Raw genomic sequence first — 21,214 nt, forward strand, 5'->3', positions numbered from 1 at the left:
ATGCTCTTTAAAATGAATGGTCTGCCTAACTATCTTTACCTAAACTATGAAAAATATGGATTACTACTGAAATTCGATTTAATAACAAACCAAATTAGTTCCATATAAGGCTGAACGTGGCTAGAAACCAAACATACGTTGGTGACATTAATAACTTGTTTGGCCACGTCTTCCGCATGGATGCAAGTACACGAACTAAAGTCTCAAGATGAAAAAAATGTATAGGAGAGAAAAGATAAATATATTCTTGTTTCAATGTTATTTGTTACACTACATTGTCTCATAGCTATTCCTGAAGGATGAGAATTGAAAAAAAAAAACAACAGAACTTCATCTTCACAAAAGAGAAACTGATGCAAATAACTCAGAACTTAATTGTAGCTGGAAATGGCTTCCCTTTCTCCAAGAAACCAAGTTCTTCATAATTTTTTACAGTGTCAACTATGGTCTCTTCCAATGGTCTATAACTCCATCCCAAATTAATCAACTTTTTCGAACTGAGCAGCGCACGACCACTTTTCTCTGTAAAACTGTCAATACAATGATCAAATTTAAATACATCAATATAATTGATAAACATGTCCCACACCATCCTGCCCTAAAGACATCATTGTGGCCTGTTAGTTAGTGTTGGAAATGTAATCTAGACTTATGGTTATTTTAGTATTTTTAACAAGTAATTAATGCAGTTAGGAAGTCACTAACCGTTATATTGGTGATCAAAAGTCACAATGGTTCACTAAACATTGTGATGATTAGTTCGTATATATATGTGTATGAATTGTATTTGTAAAAGTAGCTTATTCTTGATCAATAAAGGCTATATTTAGTGCACATATGAATATCTCTCTTCTCTGATACATAATGTTCATGTTATTGCTTTAATTCAATGTTTCTTGGGGTTAATTCCAACAGTTAGATGAAAGAACAATCGAGTGCTTTCAAAGAGACCAATTTACATTGGAATTGATAATTTGATAATTCGATAGTAGCACACTGGCTGTTGAGACTTGAAACCTCATCTGTTTCACCATAGGCATTGTTCCTGAACAACCAAAACCCTAAGCCCTAAACAAGCATGGAGAGCTAATGGTTCATAACGCAAATCTTAAAAATTATTAGGTGGATTGTGGAACTTACATTTTGGGATAAGTATGGCCAGGAAACATGTTTTCCATCTTTGCAACAAAATCTCTTGTTCTCAGTGAGTATGGAGAACATATGTATCTCCCATTGGACTCAAGATTCTCGTACAATAGTAAAATTGCCTCCGACAAATCACGAACATCTACATATGGACGTTCAGCATTCTGTATTGTGTCCCCTCCGATTCTACCTTCCTCTTGAACCATATGGAAAATTACAAGCGTACATTATTCTTCCATTAAAAAAGTGTATGAAATGGATTTTGAATTTTTTCTGTCAAAGTTTAAAGTTCTTGTTACTTAAATATGAGGGTCAAAGTTATCGTTCTTGTAATTCACTTAAACTTGAGTGATGTTTAGTTCTGATATGATTTTAGGAATTAAGGAATGGAATATGGAATAGAAATGAATCTCGTCAATTGAGGTGTTTCCTTGACATGGAGTATAACTCTTTTATACTAACTATTTCTTAGATATAAATTTTGAAAACAGTTTATTTTATAGAGTTTCATCACATTTTTCAGCCAACAAAAGTGTGACAAATAATGAAACTTTTTTCATATTCCATCCATTTGGATTCCATTTTTTTTAACTGATTCTCATTTCTTCCAAAAACATATTACCAAACAAATGTCCCTCAAATTCCTTTTAACTAATGAATTCGCAATTCAATTTTACTGTATCCCATCACATCTGTGTACATTTTTCTATATATAATATTAAATCGCCACCAAATTTGGGTTCAATTTGCTACAAATAATACCAATCTCTATAAAATTTGGTTAGATTTTGAATTTGATGTTTGGAAGTTATTCCAACATTTTGGGTACTTGAAAAATCTTGCTTTATAAAAGAATTCATGCAACAAGATGGGCGATCAGAAAAGACGAATAGCAATTCTTGACTGACCTTTCATGTAGCTCAAAAGAAATAAGCTAGTGGCATTTATGATCGACTGCAACATTGGCCCAATGACAAAGGCTGGACAAATTGTTACAACACTTAGATCATCTCGTTTTCCATATTCCAAAGCTTCAACCTCTGCTACTGTCTTCGATATAGCATACCATTGCTGAATAAAAACCACAACGCAAATTACTTTCTTAAAAGTTAATTCCATAGAACTTAAAAGAAAAATGAAGTTTAGGGTATAAGATACTTCAATCGACTTGGCATATTCTATATCTGTCCAGCAGCTTTCATCCATTTCCAGGTCCGAAGGCCACTTGGGATTCACTAAAATAGCAGATCCAGATGAGACCACAACAACCCTTTCCACTTTAGCGTTCAAACATGCATTTAATACGTTTTTTGTTCCTAATATAGCAGGATCAAGTAGTTCCACCTGCCAAGTTTTGGTTGGTTCATTGTCAAAGCTAGAAAAATTAGTTCAAACTTAAATCCATTAGTCAAAAGGTTTTTAAAGTCGAACAGAATTCAATTCTCTAATCATTTGCAATCAAGCGTATATATATATAAATTAGTCACCTGGGGATTAGATACAGGTCCACCAGGAACAGGGGAGGCAACATGAAGAACCCCAGTGCAACCAGCAAAGGCAACACAAAGATTTTCATACTCTAGCACGTCTGCCTTAAACAGCTTCAACCTCTCTTCAGCATTTTCCAACTTCCTCAGATGACCATTCTTTTTCTCATCACCTTAACATCAGTTACTTTTCCACTTCAGCAAAATAGACATATAGAGATATACTAGAAGATCATATTGTAAGAGATGGGAAGTTAAGAAGTTTATTAGACCAAGAATATGTGTAAATACTAGGCCAACGCTTTACTAGTGCAACATCGTAAATAAAAATCACATCAAACTTCAATAGAGTGATAAAGTCTATTAGAACAGGATTATAAATATGAATTGAGTTCAAAATAGAAAGATGATGAAACAAAACCAGGGAAAAAATATACATGGGTCTCTAACAGTTCCATGAACCATGTAACCTTCCGAAAGCAAAAGCTTCACAACCCATGAAGCAATATAGCCTCCTGCTCCTGTTACACATACCCTCTTCATCTTCTCTGTTGTCTTATTTTTCAACTTTCAACTAATATATTAAAGCTTAATTTGTTAAAAGTCATCACCTACTGAAGGTGGGACATAGATTTAAATTTAAATTCAGTGTGGATGGAATATTTGCACATGCGTAAATAAAAAATAAATAAATAAAAAGGGCATGAGCCAAAAATTTTCTAAGAGATACGTGACGAAAGCATTCTCTAAAAGTAAACCAATTAAAAACAATTGAATATACATTTGAAGTTATCTCATACCCATAAGGCTGAAGGGCCGGGCTCCAATGATTGCCACGTGTGGTGTACAAATAGAAATAGAAAGAAAAAAATAATAAGGAGGTTGAACTAACCGATGATGGAGAGCCTGAATAAACTAATCAGGGCAAATTACAAGATCAAATGCATCACGTATTCACGTACTTATCCACGTAGGATCCAGGCGTCATAATCAGCAAACTTAAAGCCAATCTAAGTAAGCCAAGTAAAATTAAATTGATAACTTGGGCACAAAAGTTGACCTACTCACCGATAAAAAAAATTTACGTGTTGATTGTTTTTTTTCCTGAAGCAAAAATGTATAAAGTCTACGGACCACCTCTGCAGCATAAGAAGTGGACCAAACAGCTGCAGACTGTAATATGAAGCGTGTTTGTTTTTGTTAACTTCTGCAGACTACTGTCAGACATTAAAAAATTAAAATAAATTAATTTAATAAACCGAAAAGAGTTTTTATACACAGAAAAATTAATAATTATAGTCTTAAAACATTGAAGTAAATATCATACAACCAAATTAGTCTTACAATAACATTTTGCAATAAAGTTCATACAACCAAACTTAATAATTCTCATTCGATATTTTGCATCAATTGCTCGACAATTTCATCCCGTAACTGGGTCATATATTTACTGTCCGCTGCAGTACTATGTGTTGGAATCTCATCTTCATCATCGTCAACGACTGCATTGCTATTCCGAACCGAGACATTTGGTTCATCATATCGTGCAAAATACTTATCACGTAGTCCCTCTCTTCTTATACAATTATGAAGCACGAAACATGCAAGGGTAATGTTTCATTGTGTAACAAACGAGAATGGTGTCATCTTCTTTAATATAGGGAATCGTGCCTTCAAGGCACCAAAGTTTTACATGTGCATGGTTAAATTTTTCTTTATTCATTAATGCACGTCTTCGGCAGAAATCTCAAAGTCAATACCTCACATTATGGTACGGTGCCATAAAGCCTCGAATGTTTGCATAGGCGGCATCACAAATATAATATTTATCTGTAAAAAGTAAAAATAAGTAAATAAATAAAAATCATTTCTTTTTCAAACTAAGATAAACTTACCTGATGGTGCTAACGAGAATGGTGCATGTGGATTTGCTAATGCTTCTGATAATATTCTAGAATCGTGTGCTATCCCTTCCCAACAGGCCACAACATACGTAAACATCCTGTTGAAGTCACATATTGTTAATACGTTTTGGTAACAATCTCCTTTTCCTCTACTTCTATATAAATCTCGTTTGTGTGTACGAACAACAACATGTATTAAAGTGCCCTCAAGTGCACCAACTGCTCATTTGAATATCCGACGTAGCCTCCTATTATGTCATGTTCAAAAAGCAACATTTTGTCCCACGCTTCATGAAAAAACTTATGAATCGTTTGCTTTGAGTGTTGAAATCTCCGCTTGATAATCACATAATGTTGAATTATGACCGATCATCATAAAAAACATAACCCTCTTCTCCTCAACTGATACATGTTTGATATCCTTTAAAGCGTAGTTTACTCTAAAATGAGCACATAGTCCGACAAATGATTCACGAGACATGTGTAGTCCTTCAACACATTGTAGATGATTACGATGAAGTAACTCTAACGTAAATTCATGTCTCGTCATTTCTGAATCGTTGTCCCGCTCTCATTTGACACCCCTCTTCCAAAAGTAGCAGACGTACAAGTACATTAGATTTATAAGAAGTATCTTTTTTCGTGATCCATTAAGAACCTATTAATTAACACAAGTACCAAAAAACATAACATAAAAGTCAAATGGCAAATAATATAAGATTCAGGTACCAAATAACATAACATAACATAAATCTCAAGTACAAAATAACATAAGATTCAAGTACCAAAAACCATAACAAAAAAGTCAAATACCAAATAACATAAGATTCAAGTACCAAATACTACAAAAAAACATCCAAGTAGCAAATAACCAAAAAAAACTTAACCATATAGTTCCAAAACATGCAATTAAAACCTAAACAACTCAAACATATAAACTTAATGTAACATCCCAGTTTTCAAGAACAAAAGTTTCATTTTGATATAACGATTTAGAAAAAACATCTATAGGAAACAACAACGAGTTATATCATTTCATAAAACCATATCCTAAAATAGTAACAATGTCAGAGTACAATCCCAAAAATCTCATAATGCAGAAATCATGTGTGTATGTGTGATGTGCTGCTACCGTGCCAACTCCTTCCCCTTCAAAAAAGAGGTAGCTGAAAACAAAACTGAAAAATGTAAGCACAAAGCTTTGTGAGTTCCCTCATCATACCACATACCATACATAATATATGATGCTTAACATATCTGGGAACTAGCTACCCCTTCGGCCCTATCGATTGGTAACATGCCTAGCATATCCGGGTGTAGTGGTGTTGATTATGATGGCATGTGTGGAATTAGAAAGATCTAGTGATTCATCATACAAATTCAAGTACACGAGGAGTAAATAAATCTTTGTAAGCTCTTATTAGATCTAGAAAGATTATACAAATGGGTTTGTATACAATTTCTCTTTCTAGTCTAACACTCCAAATGGACTCTTACATAATGGGAGTCACTCACTTCCTATTTATAGGAAAGACTCAACCCATTTACACATACAAAGAGGAAAGCCTAAACACTACATCCAAGCATGACTTTGCACCCTAACATTCTCCCCCTCAAAGTTAGGATTAGATGTCCGACTTTAATCTCCAAAGAGCTAGCGCGATCAAGACCAAACTCCTTCTCGAAGTAACACCGGTCTTCAAATCCGCAAATGAATATTCGACAAACCCGAGAAGCTTCGAATACCCATCATTCTCCCCCTTTTTATAATAAAAAAATGATTATAAAACCCACTAAGGATGTGAAGCGCCCGAGGAATAAAGAATACAATACTCCCCCTTGATGTGTACCAAAAATGAATCACCAAAAATCTTGCATGGAAAAACAATCACGAAAAAGCCACAAAAAATTTCCAATTTATGAAAATTTTTGACTTTTTGAGTGAAAGTTGCAAGATTTTTCAAAAACGAGTAGATATTTTCACTTTCTGAAACTTGCAGGGACCCGTTGTGCCAAAAACAGTCAAATATGCGAAACTCTAGCCCATTTGCGAAACCGGGCATAAAGCATAAATTCGCACAAACTGCAAGGACCAAAACTAAAAATTCTGCATTTTTTCAGCTTTGATTACCCATATGCGAAGTTGGGTATTTATTTCCAAAAATGCGAAACTGCAGGGACTGTTTTCGAAAATTTCTGCATGTTCTTCAATCTTGCGAAGTTGGGCTACTTTTGTCATTTCTTGAAAATATACAGGATCAAATGCGAAACTAATAGCTTTCTTCTTCATTGAATGAATGCTTCGCATATTCATTCTTCGCATGTGAATTTTTGACCTCCATATCACAGATGCGAACCTTTTATTGATTCCATATGCGAACCATGTCACCATTTCCTAACACAATGCGAATGAACATTTCGTTTAACTTCCAAATTGCGAATCGTATTATATCCTTATACCCATCAATTTTTCGCATATTAATCACAATCTAAGTTTCGTTTAAAAAATTTCCAATTCCAAACACAAGCAATATGCGATCCCAAAATTGATTATCACACATTAATGCGAATCCTGTTTGACCGTGAACTAATCCAAAAAAATTCGAACACACTCCAGTTCTTCGACTCCAACCATGCGAACACAGTTTTTCAATCCTTCAACCATTCGAAACCTATCACAAACATCAACAATCGACATCCATTCATTTATCAATCTTTCGATTGTTCGCATTTCATTCCCAATCTAATTTTTCTTCGTCCCCAAATTATCAGAAATTAATATCGATCAAACTCACAAAAGGTAAACTTGCGAACATCATCTTCCAAGTCGATTTGATTCACCAACCGATTCCAAAATCAAATCCAGACTCATAATCATACAAATGCGAATCAAGTCAACATTGACGTCGACATGTAAATCCAAAAATCGCAAATCAAGTTCGATTCCCAAATCAATTTCTAAACTGATCCTTTGCACATCAACAAACATTCTACTGTTAACTAAAGCTTCAACCACCGATTCTTCACACCTCGATTCCAATTTCACAGTTTGACTTTTTACTTGACCCCGATGAACAACAAAAACATTCAATCAATTCATGTTTTGATGAAATCTACTTTGGATTTTATTTCAATATTCTCAGTCATCAACCATCGCCTTTTACAACAACATTTAGAACTTGATTTTGACTTTCAATCTAATTAAAAATCAACATCTTGATTATAATCGATTTTAGAAATCAAAGGATTTAAAGAAAATCGATTCACAAGATATAAAAATCAGAAATTACTAGTCAATTTTGAGAAACAAAGAAACGAAATCGAAAGTCAAGAACACCGATTACGACGAAAGACATGAATCATGACAATCGATTCAATCATCAACTGATTTAAAGAACTGAGATAACGAGGTTGAAGAATCAAGAGCCATCTTTCAACAGATGAATTGAATGTACAAGTGATATATGCGTATGTATAGTTAAACTGATGAACAGGATTTTTAAGCGAATCGTTCACATATATCGGATTACTTAAATGAATAATTGGGCTCAAAGTAAACTGTCTATGAACAGTATTGGATCCACTCATTTGGTTCAAATATTCAAATCAAATTCAATAGCATTTTTGGGCTTCGAATAAATTGGATGTAAAGTAATCAGATCACGATATGGATTTAAAATCAATTATGAACAGTACCGAATTTAAAATTTTGTTTTTGGTTGGATTTGATGTTAAAAAAAAAATTATTGGATCATCAATGGGGTTGAAACAAATTTGATCCAATGAGGGAAATCGATCAAAAATGAAAAATGTAAAGTATGAATCGAAATCATGTAAGTTTTGGAATCCATTTGAGAATTTGAGTTACCTTTTTGACGAATCGAGATCCGTTTTCAACGAATGAATCAAATTTGGAAGATCTTGGTTCTTTTGTCAGAATGAGAAAATCTCCAAATCGAACATTGTACCACCCACCATGCGAGATGTACAACTCATTCTTCGTGTTCTTCGTCAATCCAAGAACATCTTCAAAAGAACCACCAACACTTTTGGGTTTTGACTCCAAATTCAATTCAACACTTGGAGATTGTTGCTTTGGAACCCAAATTTGCTTCACGAATTTTGGCTTCTCAACATATGACGATTTTTGTGAGTAAACCTGCTTATTCTTCCGATTCATCTTCTTCTTCTTTTTCTTTCTCATCTTTTTGCATCTTGAAGTCTTGACTCCATGAACAAACCCACTTTTCACAACATCAACTTTGTGAATTTGAATCAAATCTTTTGGAGTTTGATACTTGTGAATTTCTTGGATCACCGGCTTCTGATAAGGAATCATTCCTTCAAACGAATCACAAGAATACAAAATATCATCGGTTTGAACTCCAATTGAGCAAAAAACTTTTTCATCATGAAAATCAACTTGAACTCCTTTTTCTTGAACATCAAGAACATCACATTGAACTCCATTGTCAAGAACTTCAACTACCTTAAGAGCACGAAGATCATTTGGGTCTTCAATAAGAGAAACATATTTCTTATCGAACAAATATTTTTCTTCTCCTCTCTTATCACTACTACGTGATATTATGGAACATGTAATATCAGCCAACCATTTGATCTCACAAAGCGGTTGAAATATCAAGCTTCCATGATCATCCTTCAATCCTCCATAAGAAACCATAGTTCCCCAATATATCTTCTTGTTTAACACAAACCCATAATATTGATCTTTATTGACTTTGTATTTGATACCTTCAATGATCATAATCCAAGAATTGTAAGGCAAATTCACCATGATCACAAAAACTTGAAGAATTCTAGAGAGAGAAAGTGATTTTGAATGGGTTTTCTAGAGAGAGAGAAAGTAACACAAACAAGTATTCTAGAGAGAGAAAGTCGAATTATGGATCAAATCAAGGAAAAATTCGACTTCAAGAACACAAAAACACTCTAATCACGAAGATCCATGATGAAAAATTGAATCAGTAAATCAAAATCGCCATCAAGGATCAATTCTTGATGAAAATCAAGAACACCTGCTTTGATACGAATTGTAGTGGTGTTGATTATGATGGCATGTGCAAAATTAGAAAGATCTAGTGATTCATCATACAAATTCAAGAACACAAGGAGTAAATAAATCTTTGTAAGCTCTTATTAGATCTAGAAAGATTATACAAATGGGTTTGTATACAATTTTTCTTTCTAGTCTAACACTCCAAATGCACTCTTACATAATGGGAGTCACTCACTTCCTATTTATAGGAAAGACTCGACCCATTTACACATACAAAGAGGAAAGCCTAAACACTACATCCAAGCATGACTTTGCACCCTAACACCGGGTGCTGGCCTACCCCTTCAGTCCTGTCGACCGGTAACTTGCCTAGCATATTTGGGTGTTCGCCTACCCCTTCGATCCTATCAATCGATAACTTGCCTACCATATATGGGTGATGGCCTACCCCTTTCAGTCCTGTCGACCGGTAACCGGAGACTATTTCACCCTTACTACTACCACATAATACCGTGTCACATAAGTCATAAACTATCTAGCATAGTTCGGTACTAAACTACCCTTTTGGTCCAATCGACCGGTAACTATCACCACTACTACCACTAGCACATAACATCATATTGGGCTAGCACATGAAACATATCAAGTAGTAGCAAACCTAGATAATTATCACAAAGACAATCATCTAACAAACAACTCATACTAGTGCACCGACATTGTGGCCTTATACCCACTTCTACTAGAAGGTAACTCACATCAATGTCATGTAGTAAATGAACTGCCTCGGCGCTGGGATGGACTCCTCTCAAACTCCTACATATAACAACCTTCTTTAATTACCCTTTCATACTCACAACCCTTTCAAGGGTCACTCGGGTCAAAGTCAAAGTCAAAGTCAATGTCAACACCCTGGTTAAAGTCAACACTCTAGTTGACTCAACTCGCTGAGTTGGTCCACCAACTCATTGAGTTCCATAGATTAGAATTCTCTGAAATCATGATCTAACTCGACGAGTTCTTCTACAACTCGTCGAGTTTCTCTTATCAATAGTATCGTGACTTTTACTCTTAACTCATTGAGTTCTCCTTGGACTCCTCAAGTTCTCCTACATACATAGTCGGGACCTTTTGCTCATGACACGCCGAGTTCATCCTTGAACTCGTAGAGTCCTGCATCATATCAGTTGGGACATCTGTCTTGAACTCATCGAGTTCTTTGATCTTTAAGTCCATATTCACGTCCATCTAGTTGAGTCCACTTCTACACTCAACCAGATTGCTTAGAAACAGAAAAGGTTGGGGAACCATGACCTGACTCATCGAGTCTTATGAAAGACTCGCCGAGTCCCCCAAAGTCCAAGTCCATATAGTCGATTTTAGTTAGGCTTATTTCATCCAAAGAATAGATCTGACCTGCTAGGTTCGATATAACACATAAAGTTACAAACTTTACATGTGTGATGGGTGTTATGAAGCTAAAACTCCAAAACTAAGCCATTAAGGAGTTCTAAGGCATGGGATAGGGCCATAGCTCAATAAAGGTGGAAACTTTGAGCTTCCTAAGCTTAAATGTTCCCAGATCTGAGGTCATCACTCTAATATACACTAAAATCCCTAGTGTGACTTAGAAATGTCCCAAAAATGTCAAGCAACAAGCCCTAAAGAATATCTAAGTGATGGAAAGCCAAGGTTTAAACTTTTTACCTCAAACAAGCTGGAAATTCAACCAAAACTCTGGATCTACTGCCTTGTTCTTGGACCTACAAGCCTTTCCTTCCTTCTCTAAGCTTCAAATCACTAAAATGGCACAAAATAACTCTAGAACACTCATAACTAATTAGGGTTTCGAGAATAGGGTCTGAGGGTGATGGAGGCTGGAGTGAAGGCCATATTAGGTGTTTAAATAGGGTGGAAACCCTAAAAATTAGGGTTTTATTTAGACAGATCTATTCGTCGAGTCGAGGCTTCCGACTCATCGAGTAGACTCTTCCACCTTCACCAGCTCGACCCTCTTCTTCCTCATATCCTTCGACTTCCTATCGAGGATAGCTACTAGTCGCTCGATATAGTTCAGGCTGTCAGCCACCTGAATATCCTCTAGAGGCACCACTAAGAGTTGTGTACCAGGTACTTCCGTAGCCAGTAGACATGAAAGGTACTGTGACTCTAGCTAAGCTCGATTGGAAGATCCAGCCTGTACGCCACCTTGCCAACCTGGACTACAACCCTGAAAGGACCAATGTATATGGGGCCCAAATTGCCTCACTTCCTAAACCAGATGACACCTTTCCAAGGCGGCACCATCAGGAGAACCCTATCTCCCACCTAAAACTCCAGGTCCGAACAACGCTTGTCGGCATAACTTTTCTGCCGACATTGAGCAGTCTAAAGCCTGCTCCGGACCTGATGGATCCTCTCCGTTGTCTTGTGGTGGTTGTCGAGGCCAACACAAATAATAACCCTAAATATTACACACTAAAATAGTGTATAGTGGTAAAGGGATCGAATCCACGGAGATTGGTTCAATTTATAACTCTATGAAAAATCTCTTTGTAAAAATACTTGTAAAATGACAATAAAAATAAAATGGGGGGTTTTGGTGTTTTGAAATACTTGAAACAAACTAGAATTAACTATGACTTAAATAGACAAATGCAACAAAAATAAGAGTTTGATGTAAAATCAATAAGGGAGAGATGGTTGACTTAAAGTTTCCTCACTTTGACTTTTGATGAACATATCATTAGAATCCAATGGTGCAATACTTTGATTTAAATCCTTAATTTGGCTATAGTAATCCAAGGAGCTTGAGATTACCTAGACTTTTCTTAATTGTTGAAATGGCTAGAGAAGCTCATAACAATTTCCTTAGTCAAAGTCACTAATTCCAAATAGCATGTAATTAGTGAAAGTCAACTAGCATTAAGAACCAAAAAGTCACCAAATCCAAGAGGGGTCAAATGCTTTCACCACCATGTTGGAGGAAATGTTTTTATGATTGTGTGAAGCAAAAACAACACAAAAATCATTTGTTGCTTGCTAATTTGAGGATCCTTTACTTAATCAAGAAATTTGCCAACTAATCACCACAAACACATTTAAACTCATGAACTAAAACATACAAGTAGTGATAAGATGTTAAAACACAAAACATTCCCATAAAGATTTAAGAACATGTTCATGGATTCTTCAACATTCAACAAAAGTTCAAAGGATTAACCAAAAGTCAACCAAGATTAGTTTAGCCAAGCATGGCTAAACCCAAAGAAACAAAGTTAGAGAAAATTGTACCAAACATTAAGCAAGAATCAAGAGGTAAAAATATGATGTTCTTCAAGTGTTTATGGCCTTCCAAAGTCTTCAAAACTCCAGAGAGAATCTCCAAAAATCGGATGTCCAAGAGTCTCCAAAAGATGGGCACCAACCTTCCTCAAATAGCTCAAAAGAAGAATTTCCGAAACTGTCCCTGCAGGAGGTTGTGCGACCCGCGTGGTGTTGCGCGGGTGGGTTGCGCGGGTGGTCCCTGGATGTCACATCTTTGAGGTTTTGGGCCTCCATAGCTTAGCCCACTTAGCCCAGATCGAATCCAATCACCTCCTAGCCCATTTTCTTCAAGTTTTTCTTCATTTTAAGCCCAATTTGACCTCTCCAAATCCTCCAAAGCTCGTGCACTCTCCCGATTAAAAATCTACGCACGCTTGAATAAACTCCCGCATCTTGCGAATTTAAAGTTTATTTCTCTCCAAGCCTTCAAATAACCATCAAGCTCGCTCCATGCATCATCTCCACAATCACCAAGCCTAACATCATTTTTGTCTACCAAATCTCATCGCTTCCCATACGTCCCGAACACTCCCGCTCTGCTAGACCCGAAAACCTGCAATTATGCTCACAAGATTCGAAAGTACCCGAAATAGTCATAAAATAACAAAAGGGAAAATATGCATGGAAATTATCTAAATTATGAATGAAATATGCTAAAATAAACTATAAAAAGAAGTAAACAAAACTAACTATCAAATCACCCCAAGCTTAAACCTTACTTGTCCTCAAGTAAGACAAGACTAAAATGAACTTGGGATGAACTATCCTAGAGAAAATAAAAAGAATGGATAGAGCCGCAGAACCTGATCACCGTTAGTCAACATGGTCAGAATTGATCTTGCTATTACCTCACGAATTTTTCATCCGATGACAATGGTACCATAAACCATAGCCAGGACAACTCCTTTAGCTGAGTAAGGAGGGATGAGCAGTCGCAGCCTCAATGGAACATGCATACAATGAAGAATATCTGTAGTAGGGAGAAAGCAGTTGGATGGGCTCGGGTGGAGCTCTTCTGTAAATGTACACTCTGATCTCACGTTTGCCAGTTTCTCTCATGTGTAACTAGGTTTAATCGCTCGGGCACCGTTGTAGGAATCAGATCACTTGGTGTTCGCCCAAACCTCCCGTAGTATCTGACTCGACAGTCTCCCTAACATCACCAATTTGCGAAAAACAACTCGATCTATATACAATAAAACATACCTAAATAAATGAATATCAAACGTTGGGTGACCAAAATATTGGAAAATTTGTTCAATAATTGAACCGGTCGCCCATCTAAGATAATCGCCGCTTGGATTTTTATTTTATTTTTTTGTATTTTTTTTCTATTATTTTTTTTTTTGTTTTTTTTTTCTTTTTGGAGGTATCAATATGATAACACATACTTGAAGGTAATATACTAACAATCGGAATTTTTAACAAGAAAACCCTTTGGTTCAAAATTTGGTTCCTAAAGTGTGTAAGTGGAACCGAAAGGTTAGTAATATAATCTGAATGGTCTCAACGAGAAAATGACCATGTGTGGAGCATAAAGATATAATGTAAGCTCCTCTTCAAATTTGTGAATTTTTTTTTTCAAAAATAATGAAAATGTCCACATGCGGACTAAAAGACTTCTCCAAAATCCTAAGAAAATCGCAAAAAGATATGGTGATGTAAAGAGACCGGATATGGATTCTACTCGGGGACAAGCACTAGTGCTTCATCCTAACGGTTCAAACATGATCAAGTGTGATCCTCTCGGCGGTAGTGACCGCAAGGCTAAGACATCCATTGCTATAGTATATCCTACAGTCATTAGTATTGTATGCATAATTCTTCATGAAAACTACCTGTCCATGATCACTTACCCCTTTAAGCTACCAGCATCTGATCCCAAGTATGAGATCCCAAACTGCAGCTAATGGTCCCGGTTCGATGGGTGAGATAACAACAAGATCCTGAACCAATAATGATACAATAACTGTGAACCTATTCCATGGCATCCAGGGGTGAGAATAAACAGACAACAAAAATGCATGAATGTTAATGCCTAAGCTAAATGTTATGCAAAAATATAAAAGGTGAAAAAGAAAAAATAAAATTTTTTGGATTTTAAAAAAATGAATGAAAATTAGCTTAAATCTAAAATGTTATGCAACCTATTAAAAATGCATGAAAAAAAAATATAAAAGGAAAATGAAATGCCCCACCCCAAGCTTAAGAACAAGCATTGTCCTCAATGCTTAAGGTAATGGCAAAAATGACCTAAATCGGAGGATTGGATGACGGGAGATGTTTGTGGCGGTGGTTTCGTGAAATTACGACCAGTAGAACTCCGATAATCTTGAATTTTCCGGTGAGGTGGGTGCTGGAAGGTTATATGAGAGGAATGGAGTGGGAGGTCAAGATGATTAAATGAGGAAGAAGGGAAGCTGAACATTTTAATCTATGGGTCAAAAAGGGTCAATTTCGGTCAATGTTGGTCAAGAAAAGTCAAAAGGTCAACTCATTAAAACCTTTGGTCAACACTTGGTCCAATAATAGCCAAAAATAGCCCAAATTGCCCAGCATAGTGCGCGGGTCGCGCAGTGTAGCACGCGGGTCGCGCAGACCTTGCAGTTAAGTCTTGGGCCAATGTCGCTTCATCACACCTGGCCGCGCAACAGCACGCGGGTCGCGCAACCCGCTGATGCTGATCTTCATTTTCGCTTCATTTATCTTTGATTTTCACCCGTTCTTGCTTCGGACAGCCCCAAACACCTAGAAATTCTTGATTTCTTCAAAAACAACTCTTTTGAATCCCAAAAGCATCTTCAAAACTCATTTATTCAAATTAAAAACACAAAAACACAATGCTTTCCAAAAATGCCTTTCTTTAAGGTCTTTGGCGAGACGCCTCCAAACTTCATTTTAACACTTTGGGGCATCCAAATGGATGACATCTTGGACATTTGAATCAAAACCTTCATTGGATGGCTTCAATCGATGTCCATTAACCTTGCAAATTTTCCCCGTGTCTACATTTTTTAATTTCCACACCTGCATTGGGACTCTTTTCTTGTATTTGACTTTCTTTTTACGGGAGAACCATACCGGACTTAGACCTCTGATATTAGAAATCATCCAACCATATTCTTTCTTGTACTTGTTCAGTAAGGTGACCAACTCTTCCCTCTTTGACATGGCTTTTGAGTAGGTGACCGGTTGGGCGTCTTCTTTCTTGGGATACATATCCTTTGAAGAGTATGACAAATTTATCGCTTCTGGCTCTTGTGGTTGTTCTACCACTAGAGTTAGTTTCTCAATGGTAGTGGGTGGCTCAACCTCTCTTTCGTTAATCCCTATTACTTGCTTTACAGTTTCATTGACAACATTTTTAATTTTTTCTTCCTCTTTGACAACTTCTTCCACTTCTACTTCTTCTTCCTCTTCTTCATATAACACTCTTGGGTCATCAAAAGTTTTCTCATCTTTCAAAGGAATGCAACATGCGTTATGACATGGGCTATCTTCAGATGGTAATTTGTGTTGAGCTTCCACTATACTCAATGATTGAGCAATTTGTGTTATTTGTTGCTCTAAGCTTTTGAGGCTAGCTTGAGTTGTTTCCTAGAAAATTTGGGTAGAAGTGGCAATGCTTTTCACAATGTCCTCTAAGGACATGCTTGGCATTTCAGTTTGTTGAGGAGGGTAAGGATAGGGTTCTTGGAACAGTGGAGTTGGTTGGTATTGGTTATTTCCCCAAGTTTGGTATGGGTTTTGGTAATGGTTATTTCCCCAAACTTGGTTGTTGTCCCACCATTGATCATGTTGAGGCTGATCATACTCCATTGGTTTGACCGGTAGTAGCTTCCCTTATCTTGCACTTCTTCCCATTCTCCTTGTAAATATGGACACGTGTCGGAATGATGTCCATTTTGGGCACAAAAATCGCAAAGAAGAGGTGTGGGTTGCACACTTTGGTCACTTTCAATCATCATAACTAACTGAGCTAGCTCAGAAAGTTGGTCTTCGGTGCACGGAGTGTTCATTTCCAAATCATACTTTTTTTTTTAATTTCAGGGTTTTAAATTAGATTACCTGCACAATGAGATGTAGGCATAGAGAAACAAACTGATTAAATTAAAACCAATCCCTGGCAACGACGCCAAAAATTTGGTGGTTGTCGAGGCCAACACAAATAATAACCCTAAATATTACACACTAAAATAGTGTATAGTGGTAAAGGGATCGAATCCACGGAGATTGGTTCAATTTATAACTCTATGAAAAATCTCTTTGTAAAAATACTTGTAAAATGACAATAAAAATAAAATGGGGGGGGGGGGGGGGTTGGTGTTTTGAAATACTTGAAACAAACTAGAATTAACTATGATTTAAATAGACAAATGTAACAAAAATAAGAGTTTGATGTAAAATCAATAAGGGAGAGATGGTTGACTTAAAGTTTCCTCACTTTGACTTTTGATGAACATATCATTAGAATCCAATGGTGCAATACTTTGATTTAAATCCTTAATTTGGCTATAGTAATCCAAGGAGCTTGAGATTACCTAGACTTTTCTTAATTGTTGAAATGGCTAGAGAAGCTCATAACAATTTCCTTAGTCAAAGTCACTAATTCCAAATAGCATGTAATTAGTGAAAGTCAACTAGCATTAAGAACCAAAAAGTCACCAAATCCAAGAGGGGTCAAATGCTTTCACCACCATGTTGGAGGAAATGTTTTTATGATTGTGTGAAGCAAAAATAACACAAAAATCATTTGTTGCTTGCTAATTTGAGGATCCTTTACTTAATCAAGAAATTAGCCAACTAATCACCACAAACACATTTAAACTCATGAACTAAAACATACAAGTAGTGATAAGATGTTAAAACACAAAACATTCCCATAAAGATTTAAGAACATGTTCATGGATTCTTCAACATTCAACAAAAGTTCAAAGGATTAACCAAAAGTCAACCAAGATTAGTTTAGCCAAGCATGGCTAAACCCAAAGAAACAAAGTTAGAGAAAATTGTACCAAACATTAAGGAAGAATCAAGAGGTAAAAATATGATGTTCTTCAAGTGTTTATGGCCTTCCAAAGTCTTCAAAACTCCAGAGAGAATCTCCAAAAATCGGTTGTCCAAGAGTCTCCAAAAGATGGGCACCAACCTTCCTCAAATAGCTCAAAAGAAGAATTTCCGAAACTGCCCCTGCTGGAGGTTGCGCGACCCGCGTGGTGTTGCGCGGGTGGGTTGCGCGGGTGGTCCCTGGATGTAACATCTTTGAGGTTTTGGGCCTCCATAGCTTAGCCCACTTAGCCCAGATCGAATCCAATCACCTCGTAGCCCATTTTCTTCAAGTTTTTCTTCATTTTAAGCCCAATTTGACCTCTCCAAATCCTCCAAAGCTCGTGCACTCTCCCGATTAAAAATCTACGCACGCTTGAATAAACTCCCGCATCTTGCAAATTTAAAGTTTATTTCTCTCCAAGCCTTCAAATAACCATCAAGCTCGCTCCATGCATCATCTCCACAATCACCAAGCCTAACATCGTTTTTGTCTACCAAATCTCATCGCTTCCCATACGTCCCGAACACTCCCGCTCCGCTAGACCCGAAAACCTGCAATTATGCTCACAAGATTCGAAAGTACCCGAAATAGTCATAAAATAACAAAAGGGAAAATATGCATGGAAATTATCTAAATTATGAATGAAATATGCTAAAATAAACTATAAAAAGAAGTAAACAAAACTAACTATCATCTTGAGTACCACTTCGGTACTCCCCATGACCCTCTGTCCAACCTCACCCTATCATATCGGGGTTCTGTACTTCCTCCCATATAACATCTCGAAAGGAGGACAGTCGATACTCGTGTGGTACCTATTATTGTGGTAAAACTCTGCCAAGGGAAGGTAGATAAAACTCTAAAACGCATGCCCGCAACATATTTTTCAAAGTCTAGTTGGCTCGCTTGTTGTGACTATTTGTCTGCGGGTGAAAAGCAGTGCTAAATGTAGACGAGTACCAAAATCATCGTGAAAAATCTCTCATAATGAGAAGTGAATCACACTTCATGTTCAGAGATCACGGAAACTGGCACCCCTTGTTGAGCTAATACCTCTCTGATGTAGATGTTGACCAGCCTCTCGACCGAGATGCTCTCCTGGATTGGAATGAAGTGGGCACTCTTGGTCAATCGATCCATGATGATCCAAATCGAATCAACTCCCCGTGTGGTCCTAGGAAGCTTTGTGATGAAATCCATATTAATATCCTACAACTTTCACATTGGGATATCAAATGGTTGCGTCTTCCCGTGAGGTGTATGGTGCTCCGCCTTGACCTTCCTGTAGGTCAGGCATTTATCGACGTACCAGGCTATATCCCTCTTCATGTAGGGCCACTAGTACTCAGGAAAAAGATCTCTATACATTTTCGTTGCCCCAGGATGAATAGAAAACCCAGATTTGTGCTCCTCCTCCATCAAATCCTGGCACACACCCCCATGATATGGAACCCACAATCTACGGTGTAGTGTCAACAACTCATGACTATCATAGTCGAAGTAGGAAACCTGACCCACGATACACTCGCTCTTCCGATGTTCCTCCTTCATAGCCTCCTGTTGGGCCTCTCGGATCTACTCCAGGAGCGCAGTCACTTCTATCATCCGCAAGCAAATATCTCTAATCGGGGTTGCCTTGCGCCTACATGCATCGGCCACAACATTGGCCTTCCCCGGGTGGTAGAGGATCTCATAATTGTAATCCTTTACCACATCCAGGCATCGACGTTGCCTCATGTTCAGATTCTACTGATCCATGAGGCACCTCAAACTCTTGTGGTCCGTGTGAATGGTACATCGGACCCCATAGAGGTAATGTCTCCAAATCTTGAGGGCAAATAAAACCTCCCCCAACTCTAGATTGTGTTTTGGGTAGTTCGCCTCATAAGGCTTTAGCTACCTTGAGGCGTAGGCGATAACGTGCCCTCTCTACATCAGTACTGCGCCCAAAATCGAAATGGACGCATCACATTATACTACAAAATCCTCCATGCCCTCTGGAAGGGATAAGATCGGCGCTTCGCATAGCCTCTGTCTCAATGTCTCAAACGCTGCTTGTTGCTCAGGTCCCCAACAAAAGACAAGAGCCTTCTTCGTCAGCCGAGTCAAGGGTACGACTATCTTGGATAAGTCTTGAATGAACCTCTGGTAATATCCTGCTAACCCAAGGAAACTCCGAACCTCGAATGGAGACTTCAGAACCTCCCATCTCATCACATCCTCTACTTTAGACGGGTCAACCAAAATCCCATCCTGGTTGACTAGGTGCTACAGAAACTATACCTCGTGCAAGCAGAACTCACACTTAGAGAATTTGGCGTATAAGCTCTCCTCCTCAGGGTATCCAAAATCTCTCGCAAGTGCTCCTCATGATGCTCTTGCGTCTTGGATTAAACAAAGATGTCATCAATGAAAACGATCACAGACTGATCCAACATCGGTCTGCATACGCGGTTGATGAGATTTATGAACACGGCAGGAGCATTGGTGAGCCCGAAAGGGCATCACCACGAACTCGTAGCAGACATAGCGAGTCCAGACATAGTCTTCTGTACATCCTCATCTCTGATCCTCATATGATGGTAGCCTGATTGTAAATCGATCTTGGAAAACCAAGTTACCCCTGTAGCCAATAGAAGAGGTCATGAATCCTCGGGAGTGGGTAATGGTTCTTCAAAGTTACCTTGTTTAGCTCCCGGTAATCTTTACAGATCCGATACGACTCCTCCTTCCTCTTCACAAATAAGATCAGGGCTCCCCAAGGTGAACTAATTGGCCTGATAAATCCCTTGTCTAACTGCTCCTGCAACCATGTAGAAAACTCCTGCATCTCCGAAGGAGCCAACCGATATGGTGCCTTGGCTATCAGAGCAGCATCAGGGACTAGGTCGATCCTGAACTCCACCTGCCTTTATGGAGGTATCCTAGGTAGCTCCTCTGGAAATACATTTGTGTACTCTCGCACCACTGGTACATCACTCATAGTTGCCTTACCCGCCTCTCGAGTATCCATAATGTAGGCGAAATACCCTGCGCAATCCTGCTAAAGGTAGCACCTAGCCCTCACGGCCTTGCCGCCGAACACATAGCTGGTTCGTGCTATGGTCTCTCACCCTGAACCACCAGCTTTCCCCCACTTAGGGTCCTGATACGTACAAACTGCTACACACAGTCAATCACTGTGCTGTTAGGGCTCAACCAGTCAATTCCTATGATGAAGTTGTTCCAAAGCAACAAAATGGGAACCAAATCCACCTGGCAACACTCCTCATATAGCCTCAAA

General features: G+C 37.8%; 1 protein-coding gene across 1 annotated transcript; it reads right to left on the reverse strand.

The window, feature by feature from the left end:
- Window positions 1–220: 220 nt before the first annotated feature.
- Window positions 221–3,236, reverse strand: LOC111902741 (cinnamoyl-CoA reductase 1). The gene is made up of 6 exons (XM_023898553.3): window positions 3,071–3,236; window positions 2,634–2,806; window positions 2,305–2,490; window positions 2,055–2,217; window positions 1,141–1,342; window positions 221–530 (listed from the first exon to the last, which is right to left on the reverse strand). Exons 1-6 carry the CDS (start codon window positions 3,174–3,176, stop codon window positions 365–367), a joined length of 996 nt encoding a protein of 331 aa, XP_023754321.1. The 5' UTR covers window positions 3,177–3,236; the 3' UTR covers window positions 221–364.
- Window positions 3,237–21,214: the final 17,978 nt, after the last annotated feature.

The sequence above is a fragment of the Lactuca sativa genome, chromosome 2 (genome assembly GCF_002870075.4).
Source record: "Lactuca sativa cultivar Salinas chromosome 2, Lsat_Salinas_v11, whole genome shotgun sequence".
Taxonomy (NCBI): Eukaryota; Viridiplantae; Streptophyta; class Magnoliopsida; order Asterales; family Asteraceae; genus Lactuca; species Lactuca sativa.